Source organism: Tetrao urogallus (assembly GCF_951394365.1).
Source record: "Tetrao urogallus genome assembly, chromosome: 2".
Taxonomy (NCBI): domain Eukaryota; kingdom Metazoa; phylum Chordata; class Aves; order Galliformes; family Phasianidae; genus Tetrao; species Tetrao urogallus.
The window spans coordinates 88,674,381-88,694,900 of record NC_136814.1 but is presented as its reverse complement, the minus strand read 5'-3'; the positions used below and the strand labels follow the sequence as shown (position 1 = coordinate 88,694,900).

Genomic DNA, 20,520 nt, shown 5'->3' with positions numbered 1-20,520 from the left:
ACGTAAAAGAAAGCATGGAAGAATAAGAACTGAAACATTGAAAAACAGAAAAATGATTTTATCGGGGTTGGAGATTCATGATCCTTGAGGTCCCTTTCAACCAGGGCAATTCTGTGATTCTGTGATCATGTGCCTGACTGTAAATTAAAGCATAAAGTTCTAGCTTTATGACAACAAGGAAATGAGATAAAAGCCTTGTCTCTGCTAAAAATCCTCTGTCATGAAAAAGCCCACCCATCTTATACTTGCAGACATCTGCTCACAACTAGACCAGAGTACGATTAACGTAACTGGATTAAAAAACAACAAAACAAAACAAAAACAAACAAACAAAAGCAAACAAACAAACCAAAAAACCCAATAGCAACAAAATACATATTAAGTGCTTAATTTTAAGTGATTTTTAACTTGCATTTACTTCATAGATGCAACACAATTAAGTCCAAGCAGGTGGTGTTGCTTCATGCTGTATTTTAAGCTTAATGTAAGTACTTGGGTTTTATTACAAAGGATTTTATTTTATTCGCTGTTCTGTACTCCGGGTGCATTTTCAGAGTTCTGAAACTAAGTCTGGTTAAATAATGAAAGAAACGTGACTTCTCAATATGAAACACGTTCCCCATTTGACTTCAAAAACATGAAGGAAAATCTGATGTAACAATAAAAAGCATCTTGAATAAAATAATATATGACATTTGAAATATCAGTTTTAAGAAAATGTACTCTTTTTTTGCTAGTGTTAATTTGATAATTCACTGAATTTATAGCTCCTCTAGCAGAGACGTTGAGTATCAGAAGTTCAGTTCAAAAGCATTAAACTGGGGAAGATATGCACACAGTTTTTACACATCTCTTTTGCTTATGCAATACAATTTCTTTCATGTTAGGAGCCTGAAGCAGAAAATATTGTGACAGTGAGGTGACAGAAATCAAATAAAGGCATGCATTAGCAGACCGCTATGGACTTACAAAGATGCAATTATTCTCTGTTAGATTAAAACTTTTTAGAATTAAATATTTTTTGATAACCTCCATGTACATTAAACTTCGATACACAATAATTTCATCCCTCTTCCCCAAGGAATTCAGATTATATGACAAGAGCATACATCCAACCCAGAACACAATACAATCTTTTCTTCAAGTATGCGAAGATATAACAGAAAACAGGGAATTGGCATTTTTCTGGGTGGTTCTTTCTGTTTATATTGAACTGGAGAAAAAAAAAAAATTGCATTTGATTTTTTTTTTTTTTAAAGAACTGAACAATCTGGTACATTGTCATTTCTGAGGAAGGGCACATCATATTCAATAATTTTCTCTCCCTAAATCAACAAATAGTCCTTTTCTTCCAAATAGAACCCAACGTGTTTACTTATGGCTTGATTCCATTCTAGGTTGTTGGTTTTTTTTGTTTTGTTTTTTGTTTTTTGGAGCCTTTCAAAAAATATTTCAAGTCCCTTAACGTAATCTAGGAAATTAATATATTATTCAAGCATTGGATAAGTTTTGTTATTTCCTCTCTTCTAAGTGAAGAAGGAATAGTGGACTCAAACTGGCCTGAAGCTGATAAATTAGCTGTCACCTAAAAAAACTCTCTAGTTCCAAATATATCTGACACTGACGCTTTGCAGTTCTGCTCAGAGGACTTGCAGGAATAGATATATTCCACTGTGACAGGCTAACAATGAGGTGTTATGCCAACACCGCGGAAATAATTTTCCATCATTTCACAACAAATTCTGTAGAAGTAGAATAGTGCGAGACCTTCTGTCAGATTTAGGAGATTTTCTCCCCTAACATGGATTTAGAAAACAGGGATCTGAATATATATTCAATATACATGGACTATGCAGCTAGTGTTAAACTTTAAAAACTGCAATGTTAGCCTTGGTGGAAAGTACAAGAAGTGGCGATTCTCTGACTCTTCCAAAGAATTTGGCAGTGAAGGATTTATATTATAGACCAGTGTCATACTTCTTTCCTTAATTAAAAATGTTTTAACTTTTTTTTTATTATTTTCCAGAAGTCTGAATTCAACCATCTACAACCTCTGAATGCCTTAATAATTTGATACAACCTCTGAATGCCTTACTAATTTTTATTATCTGAATGTATGGAGATTTCCTTTTGCCAGCTTATTTACTGCCTACATCTATGTTTTTAACAGAGATGTGCACAGGAGCTAAGCCAAAGAAGTCATATAAAAGTATTAAGTTTTATATTTAAATTTCAGATGAGTAATTAATTTATACAGAATTATACTTTGCTAAAAGCAGGTTGCTGGCTCTTAAGTCTTTGACTTTGAAAATAACAGTATTCAATGTCAATTTAGCCTACGGTATGAACACTCAATATAATCAGTAATGTACTATAATTCTATGAAAATTATTTAATGGCAGTTTCAGCTTCCTAGCTGGATAACAATTCATTTTAACCATCCATAATTCAATCAGATTACATCTTGTTTCACATATTTTAATGGATGCTTTCTTCTGGTTGTTTTACAAATTATATATGCAAATGATGTATTAAATAATTGATGAAGTACCTTGTTTTGCTTGTAGCTACGAGTGATGCTTTTCTCCACAAACATACTTAGGCAGTAGTTCTCTTCACAGCAAGATTTTTTGCAGAGTATTTTAAAAGATATTTAAACTCCTGCAGTGATGAAGGCTTGCTTGGAAAGACCAAGTATAATTTATTAAACTGATTTATGAAGTAATTTATACAATCTAGTAGAATAGCATTGTAGAATTTCATTGCATAGGGATTCTCCTCTGAAGAGTCTAAGTTCTTTAATATCTGGGCAAGTCTGCATTATTTTATTTAGTGATAGAATGAAGTATATCCATATAATTATCCTTCCTGTTTTAATAAAGCTTTATAAGACTGTTAGAGAATAACTTTGCAGTGTTGAAGTCAAATTTTATCCTGTAATATTCAGTAAAAAGGGAAGTAGAATCATTATGTGCTTCTTATATGTATATTGTAAATGCCATAATGGAATACTATGGGCTATTTATTTATAATCATGTACACCTATATAACAGATATTTTTAACATTAAAGATTTCAGGATTTCTCCCTTTATCTAATGTATACAATTGCCAGTGTTTTAAGTATTACTTCCCTCTTTCTTTATTTTTAACTGAATATTCATTTTAGTATTCTTGTAAAAAGGCCTTTGGAAATAAAATGGGATATTTGCACACATTAGGCCCACAAAATCTTTATTTTTAAGATTCGTGTTTCCTAACCTTGTAATTATTACATAAATAAGTTATAAGCTATCTTTTTTCCTTGTTTGCAGAGAAAAATGCTTTCCTTTTCAACTTGTAGGATTTAAAGGTATGCAAAATGGCTTTAATGATTGAAAGATCTGAAGAGTTCAGAATACTTTGCAGGTATTAAGGAAGTTTCACCTGTGCACACAAAAATATTAACATTTTCAGGATGTTCAATCTAATATATTACCTATGCAGGGAGCAACTTCTTTTGAGAACACCAAGAACTCCACACAGAATTTCTATAGAAACTGATAGGAAAGAGACATATTTATCATAGGACTTAATAGTCTGGTTTGGTTCCTTCTAAGGAATCTTACTCTCAAGCTTATTTTTTAGAAAACCTTTTCTTGGTGAAGTCTCAGCTTTCTTCACAACAGAAGTAGTGTATCTGCCACTAAACAAAGATGCTGAACTGGTGAATGTGCAGGAACAGTCAGAAAAGAGCTACAGATGAGTAGTGTAAGTTTTTACTGTTATATTGCAGTGTTTTATACAGAATCTAGAAAACTGAAGTTTTTAAAGGAAAGTACTAGGATGGGAGTAAAGGAAAACAATATTTAGAGAAGGAAATTCAGAGATACACAATTCAGAATTTCTCTTTTTAAAAGGCTCATAGATATAATACTACAGAATGAAATGTTTACTTCCCTCCAAAATGGTTAGGTAAAGTAAGTCTCTTGATATGCTATCCTTTTCTTATTCTTGTTCCATATTTCAGAAGTATGAAAAACTGATTAGCCAAGTGTCAGAACTGGATGAGTAACTCCTCCCTCCTCCACATCAAGGACTTGTTCAGAAAACTTACAAACACTACTGTGTGCCCCAGAATTGAAAGCATTCCTGAAAGCTACTAATTTTGATAATTGCCTTACTTATTTTAGCTGAAAGTGTGACCAATCAAGGAGATTTATTTAATGTTTATTTCTCCAGCACTTTAAAATTAGCTCTGGGCTGATTGTGTATGTGCCTGAGGAATTTTCAGCTGACAAAATCTACATGCTATCAGGATTTATTTTTTTTTTTAACTTCAAAAATTTCTCTATTTTATCTTTGCCTATATCTTTTTTAAAATATAGTTTCATGTAATATTTCAAACATTCTCAGTGAAAAACAGACTGTATACAGAGAACTCTTGATCAGACAACATCCAAAGCACTGGATATCTCGATATTTTGATATAGAAAACCTACAGCCACTTGTGTAGTTTATTAAGCATCTTGTTTATTATCAGGGATCAATCTCCCAATGTGAAAATTCTTATAATATGGATAAAGGATTACATAATATGTTTGATTACTGTTCCTGCTCTCTGCAAAACTTCACCAAAGCGATATCCTGAAAGTCTGTCTATGTCCCTTTAGTCAATATAGTTCAATCTTTCCAAATATAGTAAACTTATACTAGGGTGCTAAGCTGAAAACCACTTGCCCAGAACAGTTATTTATTCCTGTAAGAATTTAGAAAAATAGTTTTCTGGTTGTAGCTAATTATTATCAGCATAAAATTTCATATTAAAAACAGGAATGCAGAGCTTAAAAACTGGCAAAAATTTATCTATCTTTTTCTTTTCAATCAGGTACAACATCTACATTCACTAATTTTCTGTCTCTATGGAAAGCTGAACTTTTTCTTGACTCACATTTGCTCTAAACAGAAGAGTCCTTAGGACATTTAGCCAAAAGTTCCTCTCTCTTTTAACAGTACTTGAGTATAAAAGATTCTACTAAGACTAAACTTTGATAAAATTGCAGTATAGCTTTAGAAAGTGAGCTTGCTTTTTTGGGGGGGTTTGTGGGGTTGGGTTTCTTCAAAAAATGTTTGTTTTTTTATAAATTGGAGACTAAAAACTGTCAATGAACACTTAAAAGTATTTCTTGACTACAACTTGAAAAATATGATTGCTGGGAAAAATTCAGCATCCTTAAGAAATGAGTTACCTTTTTAGATTCAATGCAATAAAAGTAGAAAGAAAAAGAATTTAGAATTTTTGGAGGGATTTTTTTCATTACAGGTGTATTTTAAAAATAATAACACAGAATTGTTAAACAGTTTTTCATTCTTTCTGAAATACTTTGGAAGAAAAAGATACTAAAATTAACCTGCAAAATAATACAATTTGGAGAAATAATGAATAAGCTAATTTAAATATTAAACAGAAAAATAATAAAATTATATTGATATCAAGATCAACTTTAAAATTCATTATAGAAAAGTAGTCACAGAATCATAGAATCATAAAAAATCCCCAGTTGAAATGGACCCACAAGAATCAAAAAGTCCAACTCCTGACTACACAGGAACACCCAAAAATCAGACCATATGACTGAGAGCGCTGTCCAGATGCTTTCAGTACTCCAACAAGCTCACAGCTGTGATTCCTTCTCTAAGAAGTCTGTTACCCAAACACTCTTCTGGTCATTAGTAATAGTTTTACCTTTTATAAACGTAACTCAAGGATCCCTTCAGAAGTCATCTTGTCACATTTGTTTTTGATTTATTTCTACATATTGATATTTTTGAAGTGTAAAAGATCTTAAATAGATTGCTCCTTACTAAGGAATGAGAACAACCCAGGTGGGAAAATTTTATTTAAGTGCAATTATTTAGTCCAATGCTGTCCTTCTTAACAACATTTTCTTGTATTGACTGAAGAGCAAAACTAATCTTCACTTTGTTTCTATCAGTCATTCCTTCTTTCTCACACAGAATTAGCAATGTAATCCTCTTTTCATATTAATCACTATAACATCAAAAACATGTGCCATTAATTCATCTTAATGTGCTGCAACTAATCAACACACAGTCTGTGAATTCACTCAAGTTTTAGGTCTATATGGCCAATATTACTAACTTAAAATAACCCTTTATAAATCTTTGGGATAATTGTTTGGATAAGCTGCAGCTAAGTTTTTAGAGGATGTATTAACCTTATTCATTCAAACACATGCTTTTAAAAATGTTTTAAGTGTACTTTTCTGCTATTCTGAAATATTTTCAAATAATATTCAATATGAACCATTAACATGGCACAACATGAAAAATATTTTTAAATAATCACTCAGATTTCATTTGTTAACCTTCATTGCTTTCCAAACTGTGAACATTCCCTGCAATGTACTGTGCTCTACAGCTTGAGCCAGTGTCTACTGTAGGAGGCAATGCAACAGTCTACCTTGCATTTTGACAAAGCTAACTCAGGAAATCAGCTATCCCGGGCACTTTTTGTTACATCAGGGGCTACTGGGCCTTTTGTCCAAACCTCTCCTGAGCACTGTTCCTGAGCTGCTACAGGCTGGACAGGGCCAAAGAGTCACAAAGGTACGGGGCTGCAAGTCAGCAGTTACAGCCCCAAGGTCTAAATATTCTGTAAGCTGGTGTCTTGAAGAAAGAAAAACCTGTACTTGCTTCTTTGTACATGGAATGATCAACAGAAACTGCAGAAAGATAAACTTCAGGATTGCCTAGAAAATAAACCTTTTCTAAAGACTGTGGCTACCTATGGTTTGTCCTCAAGACCTACTTAAAATCATAGAATAGAAAGGACCTACAAGATCACTTACTCCAACCATCCTCCTATCACCACTGCTATCACAAGCTACTTAACCATATCTTGTAGCTCCTCATCCAGATGCCTCTTGAACATTGCAGGGTCAGCAACTCCACCACCTTCCTGGGCAGGCTATCCCAGTGTCTGACCACTCTCTGACAGAAAAAGTTTTTCCTTACATCTAACCTAACCTCCTCTGGTACAACTTGTGGCCTCAGGTTACTTAGGGTCCTGTTTGTTGCCTGAGAGAAGAGGCCAAACCCCTCCTCATCACAACCTCTCTTCAAGAAGTAGAATGAAATGAGGTCTCCCCTGAGCATCCGCTTCTCCAGACTAAACAATCCCAGCTCCCTCAGCCACTCCTCCTAAGACTTGTGCTCCCTTCATCAGTTTTGTTGCTTCTCTCTGTACACGTTCCAGGGCCTTGATGTCTTTCCTGTAGCAAAGGGCCCAAAACTGAACACAGTACTCGAGGCGTGTTCTCACCAGTGCTGAGTACAGGGGGACGATCATCTCCCTGCTCCTGCTGGCCACACTATTTCTAATGCGGGCCAGGATGTTGTTGGCCCTCTTGGCCACTTGGGCACACTGTTGGCTCATGTTCAGCCAAGCATCAACCAACACCTCCAGGTCCCTTTCCTCTTCACAGTCATCCAGCCACTCATCCCCAAGCCTATAACGCTGCATGGGGTTGTTGTGGCCAAAGTGCAGGACTCAACACTTGGCCTTGTTGAACCTCATCCCATTCACCTCAGCCCAGCGATCCAGCTTATCGAGATCCCTTTGAAAGGCCTCCCTACCCTCAGGCAGATCAACATCATCTTCCAACTTGGTGTCATCTGCAAACACTGAGGGTACACTCAATCCCCTCATCTAGGTCATCAATAAAGATACTAAACAAGATAGGCCCCAGTACCAACCCCTGGGGGACACCACTTGAAACGGGTCACCAGCTGGACTTAACTCCACTTACCACTACCCATTGGGCACAGCCCTCTAGCCAGTTTCTTACCCAAAGGAGTGTAGACCTGTCCAGGCCATGGGCAGTCAGTTTCCCCAGAAGAAGCCTGTGAAAGACTATGTCAAAGACTTTGCTGAAGTCATGGTAGACTACATCAACAGCCCCTCCCTCATCTACCAGCCTGGTCACCCAGTCATAGAAGGAGATGAGGTTGGTCAAGCACAACCTACCTTTCATGAACCTGTGCTGGCTGGGCCTGATCCCCTGGGCACCATGCACATGCCGTGCGATCTCACTCAAGATGATTTGCTCCATTACTTTCCCCAGTACCGAGGTCAGGCTAACAGGCCTATAGTTCCGAGGATCCTTCTTACGGTCCTTCTTGAAGATGGCAGTCACATCAGCAAGCCTCCAATCCTCTGGAACCTCTCCAGTTAACCAGGAGTGCTGATAGATGGACGAGAGCAGCTTGGCAATCACCCCTGATAGCTCCCTGAGCACCCAAGGGTATAGCCCATCCAGTCCCATGGACTTGTGACAGTCCAGATGGAGGAGGAGCTCTCTGACTGCACCTGAATCGCTGGGGGTATATTCTGAGTTGCATCCCAGACTTCCTGATCAGGGCATAGAATGCCCAGAGGATAACTGGTCTGGCTACTGAAAACAGATGTAAAGAAGGCATTGAGGACCTAAGCCTTCTCCTTGTCCTCAGTGGCCACATTCCCTGCTGCATCAAGTATAGGATGAGAATTATCCTTGGTTCTTCTTTTGCTGTTGATATATTTATAAAAGGATTTTTTATTGTCTTTTACTGCAGTGGCCAATCTGAATTCAAGTTGGGCTTTTGCCTTAGTAACTTCCTCCCTGCATATCTTAGCTACTTCCTTGTAATCTCCCCAGGTAGCCTGTCCCTTCTTCCAGAGGACATAGACTCTCTTTTTCTCCCTGAGTCTAAACAGTAGTTCGTGGCTCATCCACACCGGTTACCTACCCCTACGACTCTCCTTACAGCACTCGGGGACAGCCTGTTCTTGCATCTTTAACATTTCCATCTTGAGGTGCGTCCAGGCTTTACCCTTAAGAAGGAGTCCCTTTCCTCTTTACAGTCATCCAGCCACTCATCCCCAAGCCTATAGTACTGCATGGGGTTATTGTGGCCAAAGTGTAGGACCCGACGTTTGCCTTGTTGAACCTCATCCCATTCACCTCAGCCCAATGATCCACCTTATCCAGGTCCCTCTGAAGGGCCTCCCTATCCTCAGGCAGACTGACACTCCTCCCAATTTGATGTCATCTGCAAACTTACTGAGAGTACACTCAATCCCCTACTTTATGAAGACTTTTCTTTCTGCATGCAGAGGATGCCCCCTGTACAATCCTTCTATTGTAGTGCTAGTGCTCAGATGTCTAGAGGTAATAAATAACCTCTGACAGAGTTGCTGGACAGAAATATTGCCATGAAAACATATTGACACAAGAGCTAACATCAGATTTATATTTTTCATCCAGTCAGTTACAATGCCAGCTATAGTCAGAGTAGTTTTAGGAAAAGTTTGCAATCATTAAGGAGATAGCCTGTGGGGTTATTCTGTTTGAGAATACAAATGAGTGACAAGATGGATCAAGTATTTCCTTAGAGAATATTATCCATATACATAAGAATGATAAGTAAGGAAACGAAAGTGAGTAGGCTAAGACTACAACTAAACAGATCAATGGTAAACCAGACGGAAAATAATTTGCTTCCTCTACACAGATTTGTAAACTAGAACTCTCTTATTGCTCCTCTTGAGAGACCAGTTTAGATGACTAAAGGAATTGGATTTGGTCAGTGTTTGTGACAGCCTAAGTACTAATGAGAAACAACTGTGAGAAAGAATCTATCAAAGCTGCCCATTTACTTTTTACTGCATTTACTTTCTTGCAGTTAACTGTTCCAGAAATTTGTCTAGTGTACTTAAGCCCCCCGTGGGCCCGTTCATTTGGGTGAACTGGGACAACATTTTACTTCAAATATCTTTCCAATTTCTTTGCATAAATTAATCATTATTCAAATACACCTGCCTCACTTCTTGATATGTTTCCTTACGGTGTAATGAAGGAAAAAAAAAAAAAAAAAAAAAAAAAAAGCAAAGCAAAATCCATTTTCTTTTCCTAGGGAATGATACATAATGTAATGCTGAAATAAAGCATTCAGGAATCTGGGCAAGTTTGGAATGGAAAGGTGTTAGATGCTTTCTGCTTACATCTATCCAGAGAATGTTAAAAAGATTAAAATATTAAAACGGGGAGACAGGTAGTCTTTAATTTACTTTTCTAGAAATCTGTTCATTAGAATCAAATGGAAATATCCATTGTTAAATAGGAATTCATAGTTGAATTCCTAATTCTACATGATTTTTAATAAGAAAAATAGTTAAAAACTAAGGGCTTGAATCATGTGGAGCACAAAAAATATATCTGAATCCAACTATTTGTATTTTAATTTAATCATTTTTGTTTGTTTTATGTACATGAAACTAATAATAAACTGACACTCATGTAGAAAAGTCAGACATGATATAAAGCTTCAGAAATCAAAACACAAAGAAATAAAAACAAAGGACATTATAGTTGAAGTCAACAGCAAACTGCCTTATAACATTTTTTCCACAGCCTTACTTCCATTTCCAATAATTAAACAGTGTCTGACAGCATGTATTGTGAGTGTAAGCAGAGATCATACAGCTCCTGAAAATAACTTATAAATAATGAAATCATCACTCAGATACAAACACCAAAGAGAAATAATAACTTTTTCTGCTACACCTTGCACAGAAAGTTCCTTTGGAATGCCACACCATCGATGTGCAATATTTAAAGCAGAAAAATATCATGCCTCTTTTGTTCCCTTGAGCATACCAATACACTCATTATGCATTAAATAGTGCACTTCAGAAACACAGAGACCAAATTGTATCCCCTAGACATTACCCTTCAAGACACTCATTCTCTCTGTACTTGCAGAATCTCATTGCAGCATGCAATGAAGCAAATATTGCCTGAGTTTCACTCCATTGAGCTCAATGTTATTACAAAAAGAATCAACTTATTCAAATATGTTTTAGTCATTATACAAGCACTTATTAATTAGTTTTGGGTGCTTACCCTCTGGCTTTTTTTAGGCAAAGGGACTCTCTGCTTTCCAAAATATAATAAATATATCTTTTTTTTTTCTTTCTTGTTTCAAGACTGTCCTGATTAATGGAGAAATAGCTCTCAAGACTCTTGTCAGAATGTCAGTCATTCAGGGAAAATACAACATATATACAAAAATAGCCTCACTATCTTATTGATAACTTCTTGTTTTTATCCTCACACTACATATGGGGAAAGTGGTTCAGAAATGTACTAAATAGATGTCATTCCAGAGTGCACTAAGCATACAGTGAAGGGAAGGTGATGCTGTGATTTCCATCCCCTTGAGAAGCTAAGAATTGCAGCAGTTCTTAAACACTGCTGTGCTGCATCACAGGACTATCAGGAGGCAGTCACTAGGGCATACAATGTGATAAGGAAGGGGAAGAATTAGATCTGTGACACTAACTGAGGAGAAGAAAGTTTTGTGCAATCCTCAATCTATAAAATGCTATGGTGATTTCATGGCCTCACTGTACTGATCTAACAGAGTCAGTATGGCACTGTTCTTCCTGAACAGCTAATCTGTCTTCTGAATCTCTAAATTCTAAATATTCCAAAACATAAAAAGGATTTCTTTTTTACATATTCTTTTTATTTTTTTTCTGGCATTACAATGTGATATTCTGCATTCTACATCCTTTGTATTATCAGCAGATTCAATAAATTCAATGACATTTGATAACTAAACAACCATTTTATGACTACAGCTTCTCAACATTTCTCTTTCTGTGTATTCATTAGAGCTCCAAAAATATATGTTCAGACTAAAGATAATGGTAGAAACAACTTACAGACAGAATTTTTGTGATTACTGTCTTTGCTGGGCAACATCTTGACTCCTCTTGATTTCAGTTCAATTGCTTTTTTCACTGACAAAACAAACAAAGAGAAATAAAATAATATATTATTAAATCTTGTAGAAAGGAAATGCGACAGTCAAATCAGATATTACAATAACAAAAATGCAATCCATAAAACAGATTGAAATAACTGTACTTTCTTTGATAATCCAAATGCACTTTTACAAAAATATAAATATTAATTGTATTTTGCAATATTTTGTTTTTAAGAGACATTATCAGGTTTTACAATATTTTGCATTCGAGTGCCCTTAGGATCAAAGAGAAGAAAAATCTGTCCTACTTACATTTATGAAATAGCAATGTTTGCCACTGCACATGGCAAATCTTTAACATTTTTAAAATGTATTTGGAATGTACAGTACATTATATGCAGATATCCAAAGACCACTAGCTATCATTAAGAAAGTCACGTAATTATTTTCATCTGTTTTATTCTTCAGCAGTAAATGTATTTTTAATTCTGTCTCCTGAAATGGTTGAAGTTACACAATTACAGTATTTACAGTTTGGCTCAACTAAACACTTCTGAATCTACAGGAAAATTTAAAATGAATTAGAAAAAGAGCTCTCAAGGAGTCAAGTTTTGAGAGAAAGGACAGATGCATTACAGTTTTTAATTGTTTTCTCTATTTAGATAGCTGAATGGATGATAAACTCCCCAGTTATCCCTAATAGGATGGTAGGACATGATAGGAAGGATCAGAAGCAGAGGAGGAGGAGGAAGAGATGAAATTTGTGCAGCTACATGCCAAGGAAAAGTGTGAGACTGAATCTGAATTTATATGCTAGGGAAGAGAGCACATTCACAAGAAAATCATTAGTTCTGAGGCAATTGAAAATAAAATCAGATACATAGAAAAGAAATATGCACCAGTCCTGGAAAATTCAAAGCAAAGTAGATAGTGACTGACTTTCAGTGTGTATAAGCCTCTAAAGGTAACATCACAATGCATGCCTGTCAGTTACAAAAAAAATAACAAGTAGTCCTTTCCCAATTCATATTAGATAACTTCTAGAATTGGCAGTAGTTTATGATCTTAGAATTCACACATTTATCCTAGATACAAATATAAACAAAAATAAACTGAAACATTTTAAAAATGGGATTTGTACTTTGTACCATACAGATACAAAATAACTATAAAAATTAATACAACAAATTATGTTATACTTTTTTATCTATGTAGGGGACAAAATTTATATTTGCTACAGCATGTATTAATCTGTATGCAAATATTTCTGGAACGTTATATAACAGAAGAAGTCTTCATATATCACATCAGAAGTGTGATTATTTTGTGGGGTTTTGTGTGCTGCTTTTTTTTTTATTTTGTTTTGTTTTTCTGTACTGTTGTTTGGCAGCTTGTGCAACCTCAGAGTTCAGTAGGCTTTTCTTAAGCCCTGAAACTGAGCAAACAATGCAGAACGTATTTTCTGTGCTATGTACATCACAAAATGTTACACAATGCAGAAATTTCCAAGTCTAATTCTGAAAAACAGATGTTGAAATTATGAAAAATGATAGAAAGACAACTGTAGCAACATGTGATAAAATGGATTTGATAGAAGCACGCTCTTTTTTTTTTAAGACACATTATACTGAGATATTTATACACACAGTAAAGCTGATACGCCCAAGAGCTTCTGGAAGTGTATGGTTTTCTTTCTAGAATTTACTAGGATTATTTTCTAGAATTTAGATGCTAAAATTTCCCTCAGGACCTGCTTTATGTTCTGTTCTCTTAGGTTGCAAAACCAGACTGTTTAATTTTTTCCATGTTTAACTGTTTCAACATAATAGCTGGGAACTTGTCTGGAGTTATGGTCACATTATATTACTATCTGTCTCATGTAAAACACGAGAGCTATTCTTTGAGAATTAAAAATCCAAATTGCTTAAGTCCATGTATGACTAGTAAAACCACTGACTCATTAGACAGCAGACATAGAAAAAGCACCCTATTCTCCACTTTCTCTTTGTTCTGTGACCCTACTTCAGGATGAAAGGGCCAACACTCATTCTGTTTCATATGGAAGTTCTGTCTGGATGGCATTATTTAAACATACTTGAAATATGCTTCCCAGGAATGGGGATAAATGATATCCATTGGCTTTAGTTTGAAATACAGCGGACAGATGGCTAAATTAAAACAAGAGGAGTTGTGACTTAAGAAAACTTTTTCACTATTAGGACAGTTGAGCATTAAAACAAGTTCTGCACTTTCCACTCCTGGAGATTTTTCATATCAATAAAAAGGCATTCTATATTTCTGAAAGAACATTAGATAAGGGATTTACAATACTTAAGATCAGTGATCTAAAATGTATGCTTTATGAAAAGAAATAGCTACCTCAAGGGGGCAATTCATCTCCTTATAAGACAGGCACAATGAATCATCCCCTGAAGATGCCTTTTCATCTCCATGAAATGTAACAGAAACATATACCACTTATTCAAGCTAGATCCCTCTATTGTAGACAGTAATATTAGATGACAAGCTTTTATATCTGGAGGACTTAAACAGACAAATGTATCTGTCAGATGCAGGAATCCAGAAGGTTAAATGAGATAGCTCGAGACATAAATACCATACTTCTCGTGTTTGTTTTTGCACGTGGACTTTGAATAGTATATTTTTAAATAGAATTAAGGTAATATAATATGTAAAATATACACTCATCAATCACTGAAAAGAGAAATTGAGATTTGAGGGAAGCTCAATCTTCCATAACATTGAAGCAACACTCTCAATTGCATTTTTTGGAACTATTTAAATCCAATTTCAGTACCATTTCTGAAATATTTCTTTTCCACTTCCTGATTGCTTTTTGTTTAAAAAGGTTTTCCTGATTTTGAATATAATTTGCTACTTATTAGCACAAAAAGAGGAACAGGTTTAAGTTAATGTCAAACATGAAGCCCTCAAATGATTACTTTTTATAAATTTGCATAGCTTTCTGCAGTCATCTCTTAAACATTCAGTTAAACTAACTGAGTTAACTCAGCTCACCTTTTTGTTTGAATCTTAAATTCAAGACTCCCTAGAAGATGGTAAACCCATTTAAAGAAGATAGCAGAACTCAACATGAAGCTGAAGACAGTCTTCTCAGACTACTGTAATTTACTTGGTAAATTACTTGGTAAAATACTTGGTTAATACTTGGTAAAAAGTAATTTACTTTACTTATTGTAATTTACTTTACGTGATATTCCTTGTGCTAATATGCCATAGCTGTATTAGACATGAAAAGAATATATGCCCATATTCTTTGTATGGATTGTGAATGTTAAAAGTAAATTGTAGAAGTTGTAAATCTCTTTTTAAACCTATATGATTATTATGAAACTCTTAGTTTCTAATATATTTGAACCTGCATGAAGAAAATACATTTTACTCTAAGCGCAATTACCTTGCTGAACACATTATGACAATATAGTAGAAACACATTATAAGGAAGAATGAACCAATGAGAAAAATTTAAACTTCATCTACAATAAGGAGGAAAATAATTGAGGTACAAAAATAAAACTAGCTATGGGACATTAGATGGACAGTCCTTAGCATTTTGAGGATATAAGAAAATGGTTACGTCCAGTGAAAGAAATTTCTGTACATATTTATATGGTTAGAGCATAGAGCATGAACTGCATACATATTTGTTGTTTATGAAAAGTACTTCCACAAAACTGAAATGCAAATATTCACAAATTTATGTTAAAATAATTGAGTAAAAGGGTTTTTATACACTTGAGACCTTGCTGTCATTCTGCCATTGAAATGAGTGAACACTGACTCATTCCAAGTTATGTATAGTTAAGCTTTTTCTGTGGCTCAAAGAACTGGAAAGATAAAAATATTTTAAAAGTTATATACTTCTAGCGTGAATTTCTAGATAGAATGCACTTTAAGTACACCAAAATAAATGACCCTTGAATTTGTTATTCTTGACACTGAAAATGTCACTGATTGTAAGTCATTGGTGGTACTAGCTTTACTTTCTAGAGCCATAAGGCACTTCAGAACACTGTGATTTCTCTAGATTTCTACATCTTTATAAGTGAGCAAGAAAATATTCTTCATTTTGTTCTGCTTACATTCCTCTCCAAGAGTGCACAAAGCAATTGCTCTACTGCTGTTACTTTTGTGGAAGCATATTATACACAGCAGCTCATTACAGCAAGGATGGTTTCCTACAATTCATACAACAACTGCTTTTAAATGTTGTGGTTTGTTTTCTTTTTTTCCCCACTGTTTTGTTTCCTAGGATGGTTATTTGTAAAATGCCCTTCCAATCTCAGGTATACTCCAAATTGCTCTATAATTTGTTCAAGAATATTAAATGTGATTGCTTGATTATTTATTATAGCTTTAAACAGTGTGGTTTTTTTTAACAATTACATATGAATAAATAAAAGCACGTGCAGTCAGTCTTTCAAGTATGCTCTGCACATGTGCATTTTCTAATATATATACACTTATCTACATATTTTTCACACATGCAAATAACTATACGAAGTGCAAAGTTATAGAGAATCAGGCTATGGGTATGTAAGCAGTTCTAGAAGCACTCCAAGTGAATTTTTTACTTTGGGAGAATTAATATATTTTCAAGAGTGATATCAATAATTTATACCTTAATCTCTAATGACACTTTCCTTTTAATTCTTTCCAAATCTACCAAAACTTGAAAACAGTGATAACCTATCTGAAACACACACAAAGACTAGTGTTGAAGATTCAATGGATTTACATTTATTTTTTTTCTCTGGAAAGTGCTTTTGAATGGAACTTGTAACCTAACAAAAATACTTTAAAATATGCAAGTACAATTTCAAGGGAATAAATTTAATTTTCTACAATTTTTATTAATGAATGACTTATTTCTGTGGTTTATTATGGTCTTGCATTCTATGGAGCAATTCAATCTTATCTGATGCTATATTTGAAAATACATTGAGAGAGGCCCTACAAAACTGGCAGCACACATTCTCTGAGATGTAAGAAATCATTTCAGTTTTCTCAGAGAATGCTGCCTGCTGGGACTACAAGGAAAAGTTTCTAATATGTTTTTATATGGTACAAATGTGTGCTAACCCACAGAAAATTATAAGTAAAAATTAAAAGAAATAATAAAATACATAATCCATTAAAAAAAATACAGTGGATATTTACGTGTAGTTTCTACATATCCATAATTAAATATTTAATGGTAAAGCTAACTAGAAAATAAAGTAGACTTCAATTAATCGAAGACATCTCTCTAATAAAACATTCCTCTCAAAACTGGATAAATCAAGAAATAGCATCAAAGCATGTAAACTCGAAAGAGCTTTGAGTACAAATGATATTTTGAAACAAAATATTCCCAGCAAATATTGTCATTTCCATTGTGTTCCCAACAGAATTTAGAGCAGTTTCCAAGTGATTCCTGACCCTCTTCAAGATCTGTATGCAAAAAGAAGCTTCTGAAGTTTAACAGCTGCTGCTGCTGAATCAATGAATTCAAGACAAGCAACTCCTGTTGGAAGCACCCATGGGCTATATCATCAGTACGACTCAGTTTGGCAACTTCCTTGAAGCACTGTTTTCTTTTTCTGATAGTAATTAACTGGTAATTATTTATGCAAATAATATGAAGCTAGGAAGCAGTCATCTTCCAAACCCAACTTCTTCCACTGTTAAGCTCTTTTTTATTTTTTTTAATAGTTCTAGGTTGTAGTACCTTTATACTGCTTTTTTGTTTGTTTGTTTGTTTATTTAATTGGATACCTTGTCTCTGACACACAAGGTTTTGGAAAGGCAAGATGAAAATTTGTAAGAAAACAAATACGAAAAAATGAACTGGAAGTGAAGATGATATAAAACATAGATGTCTATCTGCAGGGCATAACTGAGGAATAATTTCACCCAGAGATGGCTTTGATGAGCTGTGATCCACTTTAAGCATAAAAAAAAAAAAAAAAAAAAATGAAGAGGAAAATGCATTTTCTCAGATCGTGGAGGGTGTTACTATGATTTTGAGAGTATGAAACTGATTGATCACTATATTTTACCGCATGAGAGAAAAAAGATATATAGAGTGCAGTACACAGGTCACATCAAAGTCAAATGAAATTCTAGAAGCATGCAGTCAGCTAACATAATATTGTGCTTGATTCAATTTACCTCCATTGAGATCTACTACAGCTATAGCCTGAGAATATGTAGGGTACTGTAGGGTTGGATTCTGCAACCAAAAAAATGTAATGTTTGCTGCTTGTTCTTAGCACATTCTTTGTAATAGTCTTTGAATGCATCTTTGATGAAACACTGTTTTTCTCCAGTTACCCAAATACTTGGTTATATTGCCAGGTTTTCCTCCTGTATGAGATGACCTGCAAGGCCTCAAAAGTTGGCCCTCAGACCTAAAATATTCTGATATCATCTACTAGCACTTACTCAAGCTGCTTCTGCTGCTGCTCTGCTGAGTTCAGGTCTTGGCAACCTTTCACTGCAGTGGAAGTGCAGTTCTTCAAAGGTGAACAGCTCCTAATGATCACTTTTCCTTAAGTAAGTAAGGTAGTAAAATAGTAAGCTTTTCCTTACTATCAACAAGCCCACTAACACTATACAGAATGTATCTAAATAGTTCTCTGTGTTCAGGGAAGGTAGGATTCATTTTAAGTAAGAAATCTCATATGAATAAACAGAAATTGAGACTTACAAGCACCTGCCCCAGGTAACACTTAAGACCTCCAAAATAACAGAAATAACATTCATAGGGTTATTCCTAGAGAGAATTAGCAAATTTACCTAAGTACAGTGCATATTTCAAGATTTTTAAATTTGATTTCTTTTCAGCTTTATTTTTCTAATTTTCTTAAAGTTGAATACACCTTCTTTTGAAACACAGCACCATCTTAGTTCAGGTTGGACTGCAGATTCTTATCAAGTGCTCTGTTTGCCCTGTTCTAGTGCCTTATTCTTTCTGGATTCTCCTCTAAACCTGTGATTACAGGATACTACAATTTTTTAGCTTGGAGGAAATGATCTGTAATTCACACTGTTGGCAGTTTCGGTATTCTCTCTCCAGTCTGCTTATAGATCAAGTATTTCTTTATCACTCAAAGTCTTGTGTGACATGTAAATTGATTGTGAACTATCTCTAGAATTTATTCTGCTTCATTATTGTCTGTCACACCATGAGTTCTTTCTGAAAATTCAGTATTTATGAGAATGAGGAGAAAAAAAAAGAGCCATAGTCAGTCCTCCCATTCACACTGCATTTATTTAGCTTTATTTTTTAGAGACTGTGGTGTGGTGTTTTCTTTTTTTTTGTTTGTTTGTTTTATGTATTTTTACCAGGCTTTTCTCCTTACAGTAGCATCACACAACTCTTCAAGTCAGGGGAAAAAAATCTGTTGAGTCTTGTTATGAGAAGCCAAATCAACATTCTCAATTCTTTAGAGCAAGTCTTTGTCAATTTACCAGTGTGACAGAGCAAGCTTTGCAAAGTTTGTTTTGTTCTTTTATTAACATACAGCATATATTCTTCCTTACCATTTTACAAGCACAGCTGTAAAATGCTAAAGCTTTTTCTCTTTATAGATAAGCATTTCTTCTTGTCAAATATCTCTTCATTCAATATATCAACAGAAGCATTCCAAAAGCGAGTAATGTCACAGATTTTCTTTGTGTTATTTCAGCAATGACTGATAATGCCATTCAAATGACTTTAGCTATAAGTCATTACTCAGTGACTTCTTTGCCTTAATCTTCACTGGAAGGGCTTTTGCTGTACTACCCAAGCAGCATAAAGCAAAGACAAGAACTGCCCACTGTAAGTTTAAGACAATCTAAAGAAGTTCATGGGACCCAACAAGATCCATCCACAGTTTTGGGATAGAGTTCTGAGGAAAGGATAGATGTAGCTGGTCTGCAAGAGCAAGGTTCTGCACCTGGGCTGGGGCAATCCCAAGCACAAATGCAGGGTGGGCAAAAGAGAGCAGCCCTGAGGAGTAGGATTTGGAGGTGCTGGTTGATGAAAGACTCAACATGAACCATTAATGTGCACTTGCAGCCCAGAAGACCAACCATATCCTGGGCTGCACCAAGAGAAGAGTGACCAGCAGATCAAGGGAGGCGATTCTATCCCTCTACTCTGCTCTCATGAGACCCCACCTGGAGTACTGCGTCCAGTTCTGAGGCCCTCAAAACAAGGACATTAAGCTGTAGGAGCAGGTTGAAAGGAAGGTCATGAAGATGATCAGAGAGCTGAAGTACCTCCACTACAAGAACAGGCTGAGAGAGCTGGAAAAGAGAAGGCTCCAGGGGGACCTTCTAGCAGCATCCCAGTATCTGAAGGGGGCATACAGTAAAGCTGGGTAGGGACTTCTTATAACGTGTGTATCAACAGGATAAGGGGAAATGGCATTAAACTGGAAGAGGGGAGATTTAGACTATATATTCACAAGAAATTATTTACTGTGAGGATAGTGAGACACTGGAACACATTGCCCAGAGGGGTTGTGGATGCTCCCACCCTGGAGGCTCTCAAGGCTGGGGTAGATGAGGCTTTGAGAAACCTGGTCTAGTGAGAGGTATCCCTGCTTATAGCAGGGAGGCAGTGTTATGTTGTAGTTGTTAGATGATGTTAAAGATCCCTTCCCACACAAACCGTTCAATGATTCTACAACTGA

General features: G+C 35.3%; 1 protein-coding gene across 1 annotated transcript in view; it reads right to left on the bottom strand.

The window, feature by feature from the left end:
• Nucleotides 1-20,520, bottom strand: part of CSMD1 (CUB and Sushi multiple domains 1) — a gene marked incomplete at both ends in the record, with an annotated part of 996,476 nt that overhangs the window by 326,039 nt on the left and 649,917 nt on the right. The window contains one exon of the mRNA XM_079550635.1: nucleotides 11,769-11,846. Within this exon, the coding sequence (XP_079406761.1) occupies nucleotides 11,769-11,846 (78 nt within the window). The remainder of the gene's footprint in view (nucleotides 1-11,768; nucleotides 11,847-20,520) is intronic.